This window comes from Triturus cristatus, chromosome 2_2 (genome assembly GCF_964204655.1).
Source record: "Triturus cristatus chromosome 2_2, aTriCri1.1, whole genome shotgun sequence".
In the NCBI taxonomy this organism is placed as follows: Eukaryota; Metazoa; Chordata; class Amphibia; order Caudata; family Salamandridae; genus Triturus; species Triturus cristatus.
Window position 1 is genome coordinate 92,259,340 of NC_140582.1, and position 19,328 is coordinate 92,278,667.

The 19,328-nt window shown below is 42.9% G+C and overlaps 1 protein-coding gene across 1 annotated transcript in view; it reads right to left on the reverse strand.

Moving 5' to 3' along the window:
• Positions 1–19,328, reverse strand: part of LOC146861929 (glyoxylate reductase/hydroxypyruvate reductase-like) — a 199,316-nt gene that overhangs the window by 29,997 nt on the left and 149,991 nt on the right. The window contains exons 6-7 of the mRNA XM_085641097.1: positions 18,002–18,106; positions 4,360–4,495 (exon numbers count right to left, since the gene is read on the reverse strand). Coding sequence (XP_085497223.1) covers positions 4,360–4,495; positions 18,002–18,106 — 241 coding nt within the window. The remainder of the gene's footprint in view (positions 1–4,359; positions 4,496–18,001; positions 18,107–19,328) is intronic.

A 19,328-nucleotide genomic window follows, 5' to 3' on the forward strand; every position in this document is an offset into this window, starting at 1 on the left:
GCCATTAAAAAAATTATTATTAATCGGTGGGAATTGCTTCAAAATGAGGATGAATTTAATGGTATCTTTCATGAAAAACCTCTTTTTGCATATACAAGAGGGAGAAACTTACGATCACTACTATCAACCCCGCAAGTCTCCCCTGCACTGGAGGAACAAATAGGCACCAAAAAATGCAATAACTGTATTCACTGTAACAATATTATTGTAGGAGATAGTCTCACCCATCCAGTCAAAGGCAAAAAAATAAGATTACTCCACACCAGTGATTGCAATTCTTCGAATGTTATCTATTGTATTAAATGTCCTTGCGGTAAAGCTTATGTTGGTAAAACAGAACGCAAGCTTAAGATCCGTATTTCCGAACACAAAAGTAAAATTCGCACCAAATCTACCACCTCTAGTCTTGCCAACCATTGGGAAAACGCCCAACACACTATAGCGCAATTACGTTTCCAAATAGTTGAATGCCTCACAGTTAGACCAGGTACAGACACCACAAAACGGTTGCTTCAAAGAGAGATTTATTGGATTAAAACTTTGCAAACCATGTTTCCTTTGGGGCTTAATGACCGTTATGATATGAGTTGTTTCCTGTGATGTACTGCATTGTTCATATAGGATTCATTTGTCAGTTATCTTTGCAACACACACCTTTTTGGGTGGCGGGCTCCTTTTCTTTATCGCCATTTTTTATCACCACACATCATGATAACACTCAGCTACCCTCTTTTTCATTAGTTTTTTGTGACCCTCCTGTTGGTCAACCTATCATCCCATTCTTTCCCCCATTACTTTTTTGCCCCGTGTCACTTGGTTTTCGTGTTTATTTTGGGCCCATTCCCATATCCTCCATCATATTTACACATTTCTTTACTTCCGTTTTTAGCTTGCCCTTATCTCTTTCATTATCCAGAGCTTTTTCATTTTTTCGGTAGTTTGCTCCGTTGTTCCTGTCATTTTTATTAGTGACAGCTCACCTACACAACCTGTGGGTTACCATCAGTCACACCAGTCTAAGATGTCCGACACCCGACGTCACGCAATAGTCCTTCCTCTATGTTTATTACCGTTGTGCTTTAATTGAACCGCCTGGCACAGGGATAGGGGTATCCCTGTTTGCAGTAATGACGTAGCGTTTGGTCTCTATCTTCGTATCTCTTCAGGTAGGCGGCTTAACTTATGCTATTCCAACAATGAATTTTAAAGAGGAGGGCCAAAGGGAATTTTATTTACCGACCCAGTGGTTACCAATCCCTTAAACTTACATGCAAAAACAACCAAAAGTAACCAGGGTCAAAATGCAGGAGCCAAATTATATAACTAACAACGCTTTAATTAAGAAGGAAAAAGCACAATTGTGAGCAATGACATTGATATTGAATCCCATCAGCCACTATAAATAGCGCATATCATCATCTAGGATTCAGCCATACACACGACTCTTGTGCTAGAGACACATATGGTGTATGGAACCAAAGGAAAGCAATGAAATTCACAACCCCTGGTGTAGTATGATGTCGCTAACGTGTAATTGAGAGTGGTAGATGGTATTAAAGCAGTGCAAGAAAAACAAAATAGGTGAGTGCAGATGTTAAAAACAGCTACTGGGTCAGTACAACTAATTTATTCATAACTGACCGAGTGGTGTAGTTAAAAACAGTACAAAAAGCAGTTTGAAATAATAACTGCTGTTGTCCTAAAGTTGGTCTACATGTTTCAGCCTTATGATTGAGTGCCAATCAGGCTTTCGTCAGGACCAGATCTAAACAAGCTACTGCTAATTGGTGTAGTAATCCAAACAAGGAAAAGAAAAATACGACCTACTTGAATGGAGGTACTGGAACACTCCCGACTGGAACACCTCTTTTGACACACACCAGCACCACGTCACGTTTGCTTTCTTGAACCCGTTCAATCCCACATGATTTTTAGTTCACCCTCTGTTTGCTATATACTCATCACTAACTGTTCTGATAACTGCCTTAGCACCAGTAACCCATTATTTTTGGTCCCAGCAGCGCTTCACTTTTTTCTTCATTTGCATAATGGTTTATTCATCACAATAGAAGTAGTTACATTGAATACTGGACAGTCTTGTTTCTCTTACTGTTAACCACGATCACGTGTTTTTTCAATTTCCCACTCACTATGGTGCCCTTATCGGTGTCTGCTAGATATTCACATATACGTTTCTGTTAATGTGACATTTCTATTTCATAGGTTGCCCCTGAAGAAGGGACGCGCCAGTCCCGAAATGCATCGGGCAAGATTTCAAAAAATTTCAACTGTGAACGCTAAACTGTTTTTGACGCCATTATTATGTCGTTACGTTATGTTATGACCACATCATTGTTGTTTGTATAAAACAGAAGTGTATCTACATTGGATTGTTACATATGCCTAAATATGTTAACAGTACTAAAATTTTATGTTTGAACTACAATTTCGTGTTTTAATTCCTTATGAAAGAATTGGATGTTTATGTACATTTCAAAAAGGGCTGTTACCCTTAAGGAACAGTGCACAGTGTCCATGACCTCGCTGGTTGTGTTATTTTCTGTTCTACTTTAAACACTTGGTTTGACAGCAAGCGTTACACTGCAGCACCCTTGTTTTTAATGAGAATAGCTAGTTGACAGGTTTATAAAGGTGTGCGCCTCCTCACACATTTATTTATTTAATTATTTAGGTTGAACAAGGACATCCACATGGTGGTGCTTGATTTCATCACCATGCTGATATCCATCAACGCCTTTCTATCTCCCACATTGGCCCGGCTGGCATAATTGAGTGCAATTGATGTCGCCGGTCACACAGTGGCCCGATCACACCATCAAAGTCACCAAGAACCTCAACAGCTGGATCACAGCATGCGCCAAAACCCTGGCTCCCCATCAAATGCAACCCAATGGCAAGAGAGTGACTACAGCCCAGCTTGTACACAGAGACACTCAGCCTGATGAAATGTCACAAGAGTACAAATGGAGAACAGGTCAAAACACCACAGGTAAAGACATCTTCAAATCAGCCCTTAGATGCTACCACCAGGAGACATGGAACACCAAGCTCACAACTCTGGCAGGTCGCCTCAACACCGTCACTAACAGCAGCAAGGAATTCTTCACCATCATCAAAGATTTCATCAGGCACCTGCCGATGATTGGCATCCAAGGACCCTCTCTTCCCTTGAGCTGCTCCTTCTTAACCGATAGAACACAAGCTGTTAGCGTGGCACCTTACTCATTGGAAGCTCTCACACTCATCTTCGAAGTGTCGCAAGATTCATCCCTCTGCCCCATCCTCTTCAGCACCTTCTGACCAACATCATCCGTGCATAGAGCACCCACATCCTCTAATACACTAAGACACACAAATCACACTCTCCCTTGTGGGCAAAACCCCCAACACATGAAACAAGTTCACCATCTGTATGACCAAAGTCACCAACTTCCTCAAGCTCAACATTGACATGACAGGTAATTATCATCTGCAAGAATACCTCACCATGTGACACCAACTGGTGGCCAGATGAAATTGGATGAGTGCCCACACCCAGCATCCATGCCGAGTAACCTCAGAAAAATAATTTACAGCAAACTGGAAATGACTGCTGTCACTGCATCCTGCTTCCATACCCTGAAGATGCTGAGGAAGATCTTCAAATGGCTCCCAAGCAACTCTAGATATACTGTCAATCACGCCCTAATCACCAGTAAGAAGGACTACCAGAACACCTATTATGCCGGGATCACCAAGCAACTCACTAGAAGACAACAAACCATTCAGAGCTCGGCAGCCAGACTCATCCTCAACCTCCCAAACAGAACTCATGTCACACCACACCTCGGGGACCTCCACTGGCTCCTGATACACAAACACGCTCATTTCAAACTCCTTACTCAACCATTCAAGTCACTACATAATTTAAGCCCCGCCTACCTGACAGTCACATCTCCTTCCACCAACCACTCAGACAACTCCATTTTGCAGGGCTTCTACTTGCACACATCCCCGCATGCACAGAACCAGATCAGGAGGGCGTTCTCATGTATCGCTCCTAAAGAATGGGACGGCTTCCCACTCCACAGAAGAGCCTCATCTTCTCTTCTCGAATTCAGCAAGAAGCTGAAGACTGGGCTTTTCAATTATGCAACTTACAATAGGCAGGGCTAGGCACACACACCTGCTCAGTACCAGGACACCCCCGCAGGGGATAGTGCGATTTACAAATGCACATAACACACAGGTGACTGTGGAGCGGTGGCAGGATTCATGCCCAGACCTCTCTTCTTTTGTCTGGACCGCCCAAGTGTCACTTTTTATCAATATTTTATTCCTCCAGCTTTGCTTGCATACCTGCTGGTGTTTATGAATATTGCTGTACTTTTCATTGCCGTGAAGAGCTTCTTGTTGCAGATGCCTTGTGTCTCAGGTGTCAGTGCGCAGCACACTGTGATGAAGTCTGACTGCTTGGCGAGCTCATCCATTGATACTGAAAGACAAGCAAGGGGACGTGATGTATTCATTACAGCAATAACAAATAATCAGCTATAGTGGGCAGCACATATACAATTTACATGAGCTGGTACATTGCCTTAGCTTAATTTGTGCCGGGGGTTGCAGGTGGTGAGCACCAGCAATAATTTGTGGGTGCTGGGACTTATTTTTAGCATCATAGTTGATCCCAGCAATAGAGTTAAAGCAAGGACATGGGAAAGAGGTGGAAGAGTAGAAATATAGGAAAACAATGACAAACGGAGAAAGTAGGTATGATACCGAACCTGCAAGAGTGAGATAAAGAGACAGGATGGTTAGTAATCAAGACAAGGTAGCCTTAGCATTCAGCGATCCTGGCATTCAGCAGCACCGGTGGCAAGTTCCCAAGAAAAATTCTAGGTCCCTCCATGTATTTCTTTTTATTTATTTATTTTTATAAATTAGGCACTGCATGTTGACTTCTTTTTTGAAACAAATATCATATTAAAACATGGCTTACGTGTGTCAATTTCATTCTTCTCAGCATTAGCGTTCTGAATTATGATTCTTTATTTGTTGTCGGACTTGGAAAAGCAGAAGTTGACTGGTTGTAGCACATTTGTTAGTAGCAGCATATTATCTGAGCGGTGAATGTATTCTGAATAGACCATTCACACCAGAGGCACCCTGGGATAAGTTCATAAATGTCAAAATTCATTGACACAAACCTATTGACTTTGTCAATGTTGTTCTTTCACGTGATTCTCAATTTAGTTTATAGAACAGGCTCCAATGTGAATCTTTTTCAAGATCCGTTCACTTATACTGGATTAGACCTATAGTTGAAGAATTACATGTAATTTGATAGAGATATGGATAAAAAAGTGCGAATTTAACACAATCCATTACGATTTCTTGGTAAACTTGCATTTCGAAAAGCACAAAGATTTTTGCTAAATTATATCAAAATAATTAATTTCAGGTGAAATAAACGCATGGTACCAAAACTGATCTCCAGAAAGCAATAGGTTTTGTGTTTCAACAATAATTTACCCGCCTCTTTGAGCTCTTGAGACTGTGGGAAGAGGCATCCTCCTTAAAGAGATTGTGCAACAAAAGCAGCTCAATGCTTCTCAATGCTAGATCCCATAGAAAGCCTTCACTGAGGAGGTCCATCGCGGCTGACCCCAGTCTAGTGTTGAAGCCTTCACTGAGGAGGCCCATGGACGCTGACTCCAGTCTAGTGTTGAAGCCTTCACTGAGGAGGTCCATCGTGGCTGACTCCAGTCTAGTGTTGAAGCCTTCACTAAGGAGGTCCATCACGGCAGACTCCAGTCTAGTGTAGAAGCCTTCACTGAGGAGGTCCATCGCGGCTGACTCCAGTCTAGTGTTGAAGCCTTCACTAAGGAGGCCACTCAAGGCTTACTCCAGTCTAGTGTTGAAGCCTTCACTGAGGAGGTCCATCGAAGCTGACTCCAGTCTAGTGTTGAAGCCTTCATTGAGGAGGCCACTCAAGGCTGACTCCAGTCTAGTGTTGAAGCCTTCACTGAGGAGGCCCATGGAGGCTGACTCCAGTCTTGTGTTGAAGCCTTCACTGAGGGGACTACTCGAGGCTGACTCCAGTCTAGTGTTGAAGCCTTCACTGAGGAGTCCCATGGAGGCTGACTCCAGTCTAGTGTTGAAGCCTTCACTGAAGAGGCCCATGGAGGCTGACTCGAGTCTAGTGTTGAAGCCTTCACTGAGGAGGCCCATGGAGGCTGACTCCAGTCTAGTGGGGAAACCTGCACTAAGGAGGCCCATGGAGGCTGACTCCAGTTTAGTGTTGAAGCCTTCACTGAGGAGGCTACTCAAGGCTGACTCCAGGCTAGTGTTGAAGCTTTCACTGAGGAGGTCCATGGAGGCTGACTCCAGTCTAGTGTTAAAGCCTTCACTGAGGAGGCCCATGGAGGCTGACTCCAGTCTAGTGTTGAAGCTGTCACTTAGGAAGCCCATGGAGGCTGACTCCAGTCTAGTGTTGAAGCCTTCACTGAGGAGGCCCATCGAGGCTGGCTCCAGTCTAGTGTTGAAGCCTTCACTGAGGAGGCCCATGGAGGCTGACTCCAGTCTAGTGTTGAAGCCTTCACTGAGGAGGTCCATCGCGGCTGACTCCAGTCTAGTGTTGAAGCCTTCACTGAGGAGGCCCATGGAGGCTGACTCCAGTCTAGTGTTGAAGCCTTCACCCGAGAAGGCCCATGGAGGCTGACTCCAGTCTAGTGTTGAAGCCTTCACTAAGGAGGCCCATGGAGGATGACTCCAGTTTAGTGTTGAGTCCTTCACTGAGGAGACTACTCGAGGCTGACTCCAGTCTAGTGTTTTAGCCTTCACTGAGGAGGTTCATCAAGGCTAACTCCAGTCTAGTGTTGAAGCCTTCACTGAGGAGGCCCATGGAGGCTGACTCCAGTCTAGTGTTGAAGCTTTCACTGAAGAGGCCCATGGAGGCCGACTCCAGTCTAGTGTTGAAGCCTTCACTGAGGAGGTCCATTGCAGCTGACTCCAGCCTAGTGTTGAAGCCTTCACCGAGGAGATCCATCGCGGCTGACTCCAGTCTAGTGTTGAAGCCTTCACTGAGGAGGCCCATGGAGGCTGACTCCAGTCTAGTGCTGAAGCCTTCACTGAGGAGGCCTTTGGAGGCTGACTTCAGTCTAGTTTTGAAGCCTTCACTGAGGAGGCTCCTCGAGGCTGACTTCAGTCTAGTGTTGAAGCCTTTACTGAGGAGGCTACTCGAGGCTGACTCCAGTCTAGTGTTGAAGCCTTCACTGAGGAGGTCCATGGAGGATGACTCCAGTCTAGTGTTGAAGCCTTCACTGAGGAGGCCCATGGAGGCTGACTCCAGTCTAGTGTTGTAGCCTTCACTGAGGAGGCCCATGGAGGCTGACTCCAGTCTACTGCTGCTTAAGATCCCATTTAGAAGGCAATGTGTCCTGGCAGTGCAGCTGGACTGGTCCTATCGGAGCAGGGCCAAGACCGACTGGCATATGGTTGCTCTCCGTCTGTCGTGGTGCAGCGAGAAAATGATGGACTGCAATTTGGCCGGAACGAATGCCAGGGGCTGAAAGTTTTGAAAACGTTTAACCCCTCATGGTTTGTTGTTTTAATTTGACACTCTAAGAGTGATGGGTTTGACCAGTCGCAGGTCTTGTACTTACTATGTTAAAGGATTGCCACATCTGAACTGAAAGCATTGCCAAGAACTTACGGGAAATGTGTGCTTTCAGGAATTGAAGGAGCGCTTCTCAAGCTACTGAGCTACTCGCTTCAGTGTTCCTGAACATCGAGCTCAGTGAATGGCTGAACGACCATGCAAGCTAGAGCATTCTAGTATCACCAGGAGGGGTATCACAAGAGCTGCCTGTGGCTGGACTCTGGACTCCGACTGGCATCATCTTTGAGTCAGGTTAGGTATGTGCAGGTGCTGGGCCCCAAGCTGCTGGGTCTGCTGCAGCTCTGCACCATGCTGGCCAAGAGCAACCCATTATAGAAAAGGGTAAACCCAAAATCACTGGGACCTGGGTGTAGAACAGTATAGACCACCACGTTCTATACTGGCCAAGAGCAACCGACTGCACTCTGATTTGCTGCCACAGGAAATGGACTATCAGCAGCAACTGGAAGTGCTCAACTTGTGCAGCAACCACCACTTGCATCCCAGGGGTCCTTGGTTCAGCGGAGGAATCTGTCCTCCTTGAGCATTGGGGGCAAAAGGTTGAAGAACATCCCAGCTGAGATAGAGGCTCTGAGCAGGTACAAGGGGCACAGGTGGTAGTAAGGTTGCCTGAGAGCCTCTTGGCGAGGAAAGCATCTCAGTAGTAATCTGGAGCGACCTAGAAGGAGAGTGCTTTGTGTAACATGTTCGTCGTAGAGGTAGTGGTGCTTGTGATGTGTTCTTTGGTTTTAGAAATTCCCATGTGCCCTTCGTGAGCCATTTGTATAATGTTGTTCCTCAGACTCTCCGGAGGAAATAACCTCGTCCCTCTAGTTAGAATGTCGTCATTGATGGCTAACTCATCACACAAACTGAGGAAAGCACTAGCGCTGATCAGTGCTAGTGTCACAAAGGGCACTGATTTTTGGTGTGCTGGATTCACCAGCAAATTTTGATCAATAAAGTTTTCCAAACTTGAAATTGCTCTTCATTGCAGTATTTTATTCATACTTATGAAAATATATTCATGGAAGTATTCAATAGTTTATACTTGGTATTCAATTCCTTTTACAACAATCCATATGTTCCCAACAATCCTTATATTCCTATTCCAATGCATTTCGGCCTACTGGCCTTCATCTGGGAAATCTATGAAACAAAGAGTGGTATCTATCACTAATAATTCTTCAAAAACAAACAATGTTTAACTCACTAAATCTTTATCACATATTATCTGGCACCATCACGTGATGTACATACTATGCTACGTTCGACAATTGAAGTAGCCATTTACATTTACGCGTACGGATTATTTTCCGATGTTAAAACCAAATGTATGCGTGTTTTTTCTGCTGTTAACTGGAGCCTAGTAACATTATGAATTAATCTCGCAGTCAGATTGGCTAGCGCAGCGCGTTAACTAACAAACATTCGTTGACGCTTTAAACCAATGTTAGCAGTTTTAATGTTAAAAAGGTTCAAGTTGCCTCGAGTGGGCTGCAAGCATTAAATGTAACGTGGTAACGTTACTATTTCAACTTACAGACAGGTTAAGTGGCGTGGCACATTAGCCGACAAATGTTTGTAAGCGCTTAAAGCAAATGTTCGCGGTTCCGATATTAAATGAGTGCAAGCTGCTTCGGGTGGGCTACAAGCATTTAAACGTAATTCCTTCTTACCGAATATGCAGGAGACTGAATTCTATCAGCGCTGCAAGCAGAACGTTCTCAGCGCGATGCAAGTTGGCGTGCGACGCGTGTGGGCTGTACTACGTTGTTTTGAAGTCGCGCATGTATCAGTTAAAGGGCCAGTGTCTATATATGTGTTTCATACTAAGCAATACTAACACTTAATGGCAATGATGATAGTTACAATATATTATACCACGGAAACAGTGTATCATAATGTACAATTAACATAATCATGACAGAATATTAATAGATTTATAAATAACAGATTTATAAATAACAACTAAATTCAGTTCTTTCATTTATCCCCTGAGGACGCAGGGTTTGCAAGTGGAATATCCAGTGATTTTCACGTGTCAATAAAGTCTTTCTATTATCTCTCTCTTCATTTTTTTCCACAATTTCCAATATACATGCTCTGATCTGGTTAATCTGATGATTTTGTTCAATGAAATGGTTGGCAACCGCTGATTTAAACACTTTTGTTCTTATATTACTTTTGTGTTCAGTTAATCTTGTTTTTAGTTTACGTTCAGTTTGTCCCACATAGGCTTTTCCGCATGGGCATTTTAGCATATAAATAATGTTTTTTGTGTCGCAGGTACCATTAACCTGTAGCTTGATTTTGTTGCCCCGCATGGGGTGAGTGATGGTGTTACCCTCCATGATATTGTTGCAATTACTACAGTTTCTGCATGGGATAGTGCCTTTAAAGGTTATTAAAGGTTTTGTGAGAGTAGGTTTCTTTATGATTTCACCGAGATTTTTAGCTCTGGTAAATGCAAATGTGGGTTCATCCTGGAAGATGTTATTGAAGTCCAGTTCTGTTTTGAGCATACACCAATGTCTTTTGATGATTTTCTTGAATTGTGGAGTGATAGTAGAATATTTACTCACGCATGTAATTTTAGTTGTTTTTACACTTTTTTGAGAAGAGAGTAACATCTGTCTGTTCTTGGCTGTGGCTCTTTTGTGGGCATCCTGTAACACCTCATTTGGGTATCCTCTTTTCTTAAATTTGTCAATCATGATTAGTGCTTGTGTCTTGGATTCCTTCGGGTCTGAGACAATCCTTTGTACGCGGAGTAATTGTGAATATGGTAAGTGTTGTTTGAGAGGGGTAGGGTGGAAACTTTGGTAGGCAAGCAAATTGTTTCGATCAGTTGTCTTGGTGTATAGAGTAGTTTCAAACTTATCACCTATTTTAAGGATGGTTACATCCAGGTAATGAATTTGTTTCTCATGTACTACATAAGTAAATTGAATCCTTGGATCAATCAGGTTTAGTAGTTGGATGTTGTTGATCAATTGGTCTTCTGTATCTTTCCACAAGATAAAGATATCGTCTATATATCGCAGATATAGACGTAACCCTTGTTGCCATTGGGGATTTTGTAGAATGTATTTATTCTCATACTGGTGCATGAAAATGTTCGCGTATGCTGGGGCTGCTGGATTTCCCATGGCGGTGCCAGACTTTTGTAGGAACCATTTATCCTCCCATTTAAAGAAGCTGTGCATCAATGTGAAATTGAGTAATTCCAGTAGAAATATTTTCATATTTTCATCATATTCCATCTGAAGTAAGGCAGTTTCCACGGCCTCTATCCCTAATGAGTGGGGTATAGAGGTGTAGAGTGCTTGTACATCAATGGTACACATGAGTATCTTTTCGTTGGAGTCCAATTTCACGTTATCCAACTTATTTAAAAAATCTGTAGTGTCTTTAATGAAAGAGTTCATGTTGATGACGTAAGGTTGGAGGTATTTGTCAATTAGTTTGCCAATAGGTTCCTGTATGCTGCCACAGGTTGATACTATGGGACGACAAGGTGGTTGTAGGAGGTTCTTGTGGATTTTTGGTGTAAGGTAAAACCTTGGTGTTTTGGGATGATCCATAGTCAGATATTTTTTCATCTTGTCATCCACGCATCCTTTATTGATGCCTTCTATGATGATGGTTTGTAGTACCACTTGTATTTCCTTGGTGGGGTTTTTATCGAGTTCCATGTAGGTATTCTCATCATTAAGATGAGCTTGAGCTTGTGAAATGTAGTAATCTTTATTCATGATGACCAGAGCGCCACCCTTGTCCGCTCTCTGACAAATGATGTTGGGATTGGATGCTATGTTTTTAAGAATAGCTAGTTCTTTCTGGGTAAGGTTTTTACTTTTAGTTTTTTTGCGATAGTTGATCTTACCTAAGTCTTGTTTAACCAGTTGTTCGAACAAATCCAAAGTTTTATGGCTGATGGGAGCCATGTAGGTGCTGGTGGTAGTGAGACCTTTAAGGGAATCCTCCTTACTTTGTTGTTGGTCCTGTTGTTCTCCTACTATGTTAGAGAAAAAATGACGCAATCTGAGTTTTCTCATCAGTTTAAAAAAGCTTATATTGACTTCTAGGTGGTTAGTATGAGCAGTGGGGACGAATGACGTACCTTTTTGCAGAATTTTCATTTGTAATCTGTTTAGGTGGATATCAGAAATATTGATGACTAGGTTGTCTTTGTCTTCTTCTTGTCTTTCTTGGACATCATATGTCTGGTCTGTGGGGGGTCTTTCTCCTTCACTTGTTCTAAATTTTCGTCTTGACCTCCTCGGTCGTCCCCTTCGCTGGGGCCTTCTCCTAAAAAAGGCTGAGCTGAAGTGATTGCAGTAGCTGCAGGTGCTGCTCTAGTAGGTCTTTTTCCAGACGCATCTGATGTGCCATCTGTATCAGAGGAAGAAGTATCAGTTTGTTGTGTATATGGGCGGTTTTGTCTTTTTCTGGCATATACCTCTGCCCAATTATATACTTCATTTAACTTATAGTCGATGGTATCGCGACGGTATTTGCGCAGTTTTCTTTCATTGACCTCCTCCGTGTGTTTTGCCAGTTGTGTTTTGGTGTCCTCTAGTATTTTGTTGAGTTCCTCAGTTGTCATCATTTTACCTAATTCTTCTTTTACTGTGGTTAAATCATTCTCAAGCTCCTCCAGTATTTGAGACAATTCTTCAACTATCAACAGGATAAGGTCCAGGGAGCATTCATTCAGGATTGCATACCATTTATCTGTAAATTTTTTCGAATTTTTGCATAGTGATGGTTTTAGCAGTATTCTCAGTCCCCTTGGGATTCTAGACGCTTTATGATATCTGATCATGGTACTTGCGTGAAGTCGTTGGTTAATGATTTTACGTGACAGGTACAACAGTTGTTTCATTTGTTGATCTTTGGATGTAGTTGTTGTATATGTGAAGGTTTCTTCTTGAATGAGTGAATATATTTTTGCGGACTCCTCGTTGGAGTATGCGAAGGTATCTGCTTTTGTCTCCGTAAGTTTCGTAATTTCATCATATTGCATTTTGTTAATCTGCGTGCTACAACTATGAGGCAGGACTTTAATACAATGATTTAGATAATAGTCGTGCACGACTATTATCTAAATCATTGTATTAAAGTCCTAACTCATCACACACTAACGACCAAGGTTTCTCAAGCTTGTCTCCTTTATCCTGTAACAACAATTCCATCACTCTCAACAATTCAGGATCTTTCTTCAATTCCTCCTTCCATTCGTCCTCTTTAACTGCACCTAAAGTGATTTCACACACCCTCACATCAAACTCATCCACCATTTCGTCATCACTCTTCAAATCCCCAGAGTCCACACAGAAACTTCTGCTGGGGTTTCTTCTTACATGGTCGTCACCAGTGAAATGAAGTCAAGGACGATGGAAAGGTAAGTCCACAGCAGAGGCTTTATTATTGAACCCCATCCATGCGAGAGTCCGGCCAACTGTCGAGGCCAGAACCCTGCAAGCACAAGGCTCCACGCTATAACATGGAACCAGGCCGCATCACAGTGCTCACAGAGTACGTGTCTAGAGGTTTAAGGTTGTCTCATTTTCAGAGGATCAGAAGTTAAACAAGATAGTTTAGGGCACTGGAAAAAAGTAAAGTTACTAAGGGTTAGATCTGCCTAGAGTCTGCACATTCGACAGAGCGTAGTGTCCATGTACACTTTCGGTGAGCGTTCTTTATTTCTCGCATGATACAAAGCTAACTATGGATAATCCTGCACCCCAAAAGAGTAAACGGTAGTGCTCTTTGTCACATGCATCTGGGTCCAAAGAGTTGGTACAAAGAGCTGCACACAGCATCTACTTGGCCACTATTAGCAGGTAGCAGATATTAAACCTCTATGTTTCAGAGAAACCAGACACCGAGCAGGCAGCCTGAGGTCTCCTTTGCATCGTGTGAGAGAAGTGAGTGTCCAGGGCAGACTTACAAAGTGAGGGAGAAGCTCATTATTCTGACCTTCATGAGGTCCACACAAGGTGGGAGAGGATGTGACATAACGGCCAGAGCTGCTGACTTTGGAGATGGGGAACAAAGCTAAACATCCTGTGATCCTGGGCAAATCACATAGGGCCTGATTTAGAAATCGGCTGTCGGGTTACTCCGTCACACCTGGATATCCTGTCTGCTGAAATAATATCCTATAGAATTTAGATTCCGGCAATGAGATATTGGTCACAGTTGTGATGGAGTAACCTGTCTGCCGTTATCTAAATCAGGCCCTTAATCTCCCCGTGCCCACAAAAATAGATGTTTCCATGTGTAATGTAACTGGTGCTCAAGTAAAGTGCTCAATACCTTTGGGTGGAGTTCACGCTATCAAAATTGAAAAACAAAAAAAGGTAAGGCGAACACCACTCTGGTGTGGTTACTTTTCAGCTTAAACTCTGGCGTATTTACCTTTCAGCTAAAGCTCACATCTGGCTGTGTGCCACTCACAGTTAAATACTTCATGTGATGAAGCCGCTGTGTTTTAGAGTAGCACAAATCTGTGATCTGTAGACTCTCTGAATCCTACAAAACACTGTAAATAAGTGCATGTTTTTACAGTTTTGGCCTATACATTGTGCACAACAATGCTGCTAATGGAGCAAACATTTATTTGATACCGTATACAGTTTATATTCTACGAAGCCTAAGGAAGAAAACTTTCACATTATATTACCGACACCTTTCATTTGACATTTTGAGTTTATTTTTCCATTTGCAATTAAATATTCATTTTTGCATTGGCTATATTTCAATAGTGGTTGGCAAACCTATGGAAAAGCAATGTATATGTTGTTTGTTTGCTGTATTCTAGGGGCAGCTTTATTTTCACATATTACTTAAGTTAAGTTGGAAATTAAATGAGACAGGCCTTCACATGGCTCCTTGAAATTAGCCTTTCAGATATTGTCACAGAAAGGCATAATGAGACTTCAAGGAGACTGAACACCTCACGAAACATTGTAGTTGTTGGTAGCAGAATGTAGATGCCTTTTCTTCGTTGTTCTCCAAGCAGCCTTTGTGTAGCGATGCCCCTCACAGCAGGGCAGTCTCCTGCTTAGAGCACACACAATGATGTGTGGTGTCTCTGCATTTGCCTGTGATCAAGAAAGACAAAAGGTTGGACCTCACCTGAAGGGCTCCCTTCACCTTGCACAGACATACTCTGCAGTCCCAACTCGTCTCCTATCATTCTCCCAGGAGAAGTGCTTAAGGAATTGTAATCACCTGCCCTAGCTAACAAAGCCTTAGTTTAATTTCTAAAGGGAGCCCAGTCATGATCCTTTTCACCTTGGTGTCTGGATCCCTACTCGACAGCCACAGAAATTAAGGCAATGCACTTCCACTGTCTGGGAAGCTGTTCTCACCTTCCATCTTGTGTCATGCTACAATCATGGACTTCCAAAGTGATCCCACTTTCTTTTTTATAATTAATACTGTGAGCCAGGCTTGACATCAACCTCAGCATTTGCAGAATCTCCTTCTCAATGTTAGCATTATTTACCCAGATATCTTCTTGCACTGCTATGATCATGGGGTTACTGCTTCCTTCGAGCACAGCCTAAAGTTCTTGATATTTCTCAGTGTATGCATCCAGCCATTACTTTAGGCTTCCAAACCCTGAGCTCATCACCTGACCTTGCTGGAGCAGTGGTCCAGTGATAGTCTAACAACAGATAGGCTGTTTGCCTGATGCTAGTCCCTATCGAAAGTACCTAATATACTACTATCTTCCCATACACATCATGCTGTTTCTTTCTACAGTCTTGCATCTTCAAACTGCTTGCTATCTCAAAAAAGCAAAACCTTTAGCTCTAATTCAGGCATGAAAAACTGACCTTTACTTTAAAATTCTGTTTTTTTTCTTTAACTGGCCCTCGCCTTCCTTCCCATCCGCTGCATGCATCCTCTCTCTGAGCACAACCATCTCAAAGTCACAAGTCTGTTTGCCTTAATCTTTATGAGTGTATGTCCCCAAACTGCCCACAACTCATACTGAAGGTCACAATCTCTTCTTCTTAGAAAGTCATATCCATGCAAGGAAGCAATGCCTAACATACTCAAGCTCATCTACTATCCCCTCCAACCATCTACATGAACTCACCCCCTCCACCACCCCCAATAATCTCAGCTAACTTTTATTAATGTAATCTGTGGCAGCGAAACTGAAGTAAATACATGGAATAATTTGTTTCAGCGCACAAGACTAATTCCAATAACTTACTATAACCAGTAACATTTGACTAACCACTAACCTTGGTTACGGAGCAGCATGCTGCCCGGCGTAAAGATCAACACCTCATCAGTGGTAGTAACTGCTATAAGAATGCAATTACAATCTATCCATAGGCTGTTATTTGTGAGTTCCAATCTAACATGAAGTGTTTTTTCCTGTGGTGTCAGTTCATGTTTGAATCATATGTAAGGAAGGCAATCACAAGAGGAAAATGTGTTGCAACACGTGTTGCCTAATGCTTTGTTGCCTTCTTCGCTCCTTTGCTAATAATTTTGTCACAGATTTGAGCTTCTAACAGTTTGATTCTTCATCTGGATTCTACACCCGGAACTCTTGCTGGCTTCTTTTTCCCTTCCTGATGTCAGGAGGAGTTTGGTGCCTTGCTGATATTTTCAGCAATGATCTTCATCGTTAATCAAGAGCTACAGGATTGCCAAGGTGAGTTTTTCACCTTTGTGGGTTTTTTCTCCTATTGTCAACACTCATCAGGAAAACGTGACACCTTGCATGAGTTCTGTTCTGTGCAGGGTGGCACCATGGCTTCTAGGAGGGGTGACCTTTCCTCGAATATCCAAGAAGGAGACTCAAAAGGACATCTTAGCTTCCAGTCCTTGACAAGGCTCCAGGTTGCACCTCACTGATGAGACTCACCAACAATGAAACCAGTGTGGTGTTGCTTGTGTTCAAGTCTAGAGGTAACATGGCATGAAACTTCATGCTGAATTGTTCATGATAGTGTACGAGCAGGACTGATTTGCATTGGGTTGCTCCACACCTGAAATGGTGCAGTGGGAAAACGAACAATTAACTGAAATGTGACCTGAGTGATTGCCAGTGGCTGAGACTTTTGCAAGCATTCCCTCATCTCCTTTTAATACTTTACAGCATTGGAAGTCATAGAGTGGAAATGTATTTCTGCCATTTTAACCAGATACCAATCACACACGTGTTGCTATACATAAAAACAAATATATATTAAAAAGAAGCAAATTAATTACGACTAACCTGATGCTACGTTGGCTCTGTCTTCCTCCTTTCCCGATGCTTGACTGGGGCACACTGCGCAGGCTTCCAGATGCCAATCCCAGCCCTTCTCTCATGCTGGGAGTAATATTTCCAGCATGAGAGTAGCGCTGGGATTGGTCTGAGCGGCCTGGTCTGCCGCTCAGACAGTGCCTAGGAGGCTGTGGCTTTTCTCCACTCGGCTGTACAATACAGCCGGCTGGAGAAATGCTAAGTGCGCATGATGGTTTGGCCGGCCTACAACAGCCAGCCAAACCATTATGGGCAATTAGTCGTGCCCACAACTTCTCCTCCTGAAGCTCAGGAGGATAGCCCGGCCCCGCGACTCGGCTACCCAGCAGAGGCAACAGCGGAAAAGAAAATGATAATAAAATTATTTTATAATCATTTAATTTGTCACTGTTGCCTCTGCTGGGTAGCAGCAGTGGAGCGACGCTCTTCCGCCATAGTGAGGAGCCGCCCCTGGGAATGATCAGTTTGGCTACAGCAAGAACTTTTGCCAGTGCACTGTTGATCTCTGTTGTGCCAATACGTGGAAGGGGTTCATCTGCACAACATTGTCTCTCCTGCTTGGGCCTTGTGTTAAGTGCTAAAATGATCCATACAACTGGGATAAGATAATCTGTCAGTTATGAAGGGCTTTTATCCAAAGCGCTTTACATGCAACAATTGTACGTGCAAACATTATTACTCAATCAAAATTGGTACTCGCCTACCAACCTTGGTCGAATTAACTGGGATTGAAATAGGCAGATCACACGCAGATCTCAGCAGTAAGGTCTCAGTTTGTTACCAGTTTACAGGAAGGTGTGACAGCGGACTGCTAAACCAATCCAGAATAAAGTACAAAGGGTGTCCTAGAGAGGTGAATTAATCATAACAGTAGGATTGAAGGATGGAAGGAATATCATAGTGTGATGTAACATAAAGTGTACCTTGGACAGAGTGTGAGTTGAGTGACATACCGAACTATGACATCACCATGCCATTAAAGAAGCTTAGACATATTGACTGAAATGTGCTGTTTTTTCAGCTATTTTCACACAGAAAGTGACTGTTCTCACCAAACTCGGCTGAGATCCTAGCAGCTACTTCAGGTCTGGGGCCAATATCAGTATACAGAAACTTCTTCACTCCAAATGGCTTTAGGCGCTTGGCAATAGCTTCACCTGTAAAGCAAGAGTAGCCATGAGTTGTGTCCTGATCTGGATATTAGCAGGTCTCCACCATCTTTAACATGATTTACCACAATGCCTGTAGGTCTTCGGTGCTGTGTTGACAATCCCATACAATATGACAACTGCAATATCAACTGTATCATAATACAAGGTGTGTACCTTTTCAATGTGTTCCACAATTAGTTTTTCACACATTGAAAGTAGAATTGAGTGGACAAACCATGTAGGAATAATGTGCCTGATTCACACAGCCGATTATGGATGTCAGGTTTTGTTTACAGCTGCACACGGCTCCATTTATGCTTCAGAGCTATTCATAAAAGAATACCTACCAGGTGTGAATGGCATTACTACTTTTACTATGTCATTCTCTGCCACCAGTGCATAGAATTATCGTGGCAAAGTCCACCATGCACAAAGGGGTGGAGAGTGGGAGGAACAAGGCATGCTTTGCTTCGAAAGTTTCTGAATTCCCATATACGTTTGAGTTTCTGGGCATTCACAAATGCCTGTCCTACCTTTTTCCACCCCGGGTATGGTTAAAGCTTTACTCCAGCAAAATGCTTATCCAGGATGTGAATGGAAATAGATCAACAGGGGGTAACTGTACCCTGTGTACTTTTAGGTAAAGGGAAATCTTAAATTGAAAAATGTCATATGACTTTCCCAACTTAACACTCGGAGACTCGTGCAGCTTTCTCTATGTAGGAAGGGAATGTGTTTGTGAATCCCCCCCACCCCCCCAACAAGCGTAAAAGTAGAGTTCAAGCAGAGCTCTAAATCTCCCGTCGTTCTTTATTTATGCGCCTGATACATTAATTAAAGGAATGCATTATGAATGGGTAAGCAAAACATATTTCGGCATAGAGGATGAAAGATGGATGCTAGAACTTGCACACCTGTTAGGTACAAGAGCCACTAAGATGCACAACACGAGCAATGAAAGACATATTAGCAGATTAGTGAAACCCAGAGCACAATCTTGCTTAAATCGATTCCTAATTTCTATACAAGCCACAGAACTCGAGCAATGGTGATTTTTTTTGATTTATTCCTCCCTAGGAGGAACAAAAAATTACCAAACTACAGCAGGCACAACAAGAGATCTTAGCAATGAACCTTTACCTACTGATTCATGATTTGGAAACTTTGATAGGCCTCAGCAGATTAAAACAGAGCCAGGGGCCAGCAACATGGAAGGGCTTGGCTACTC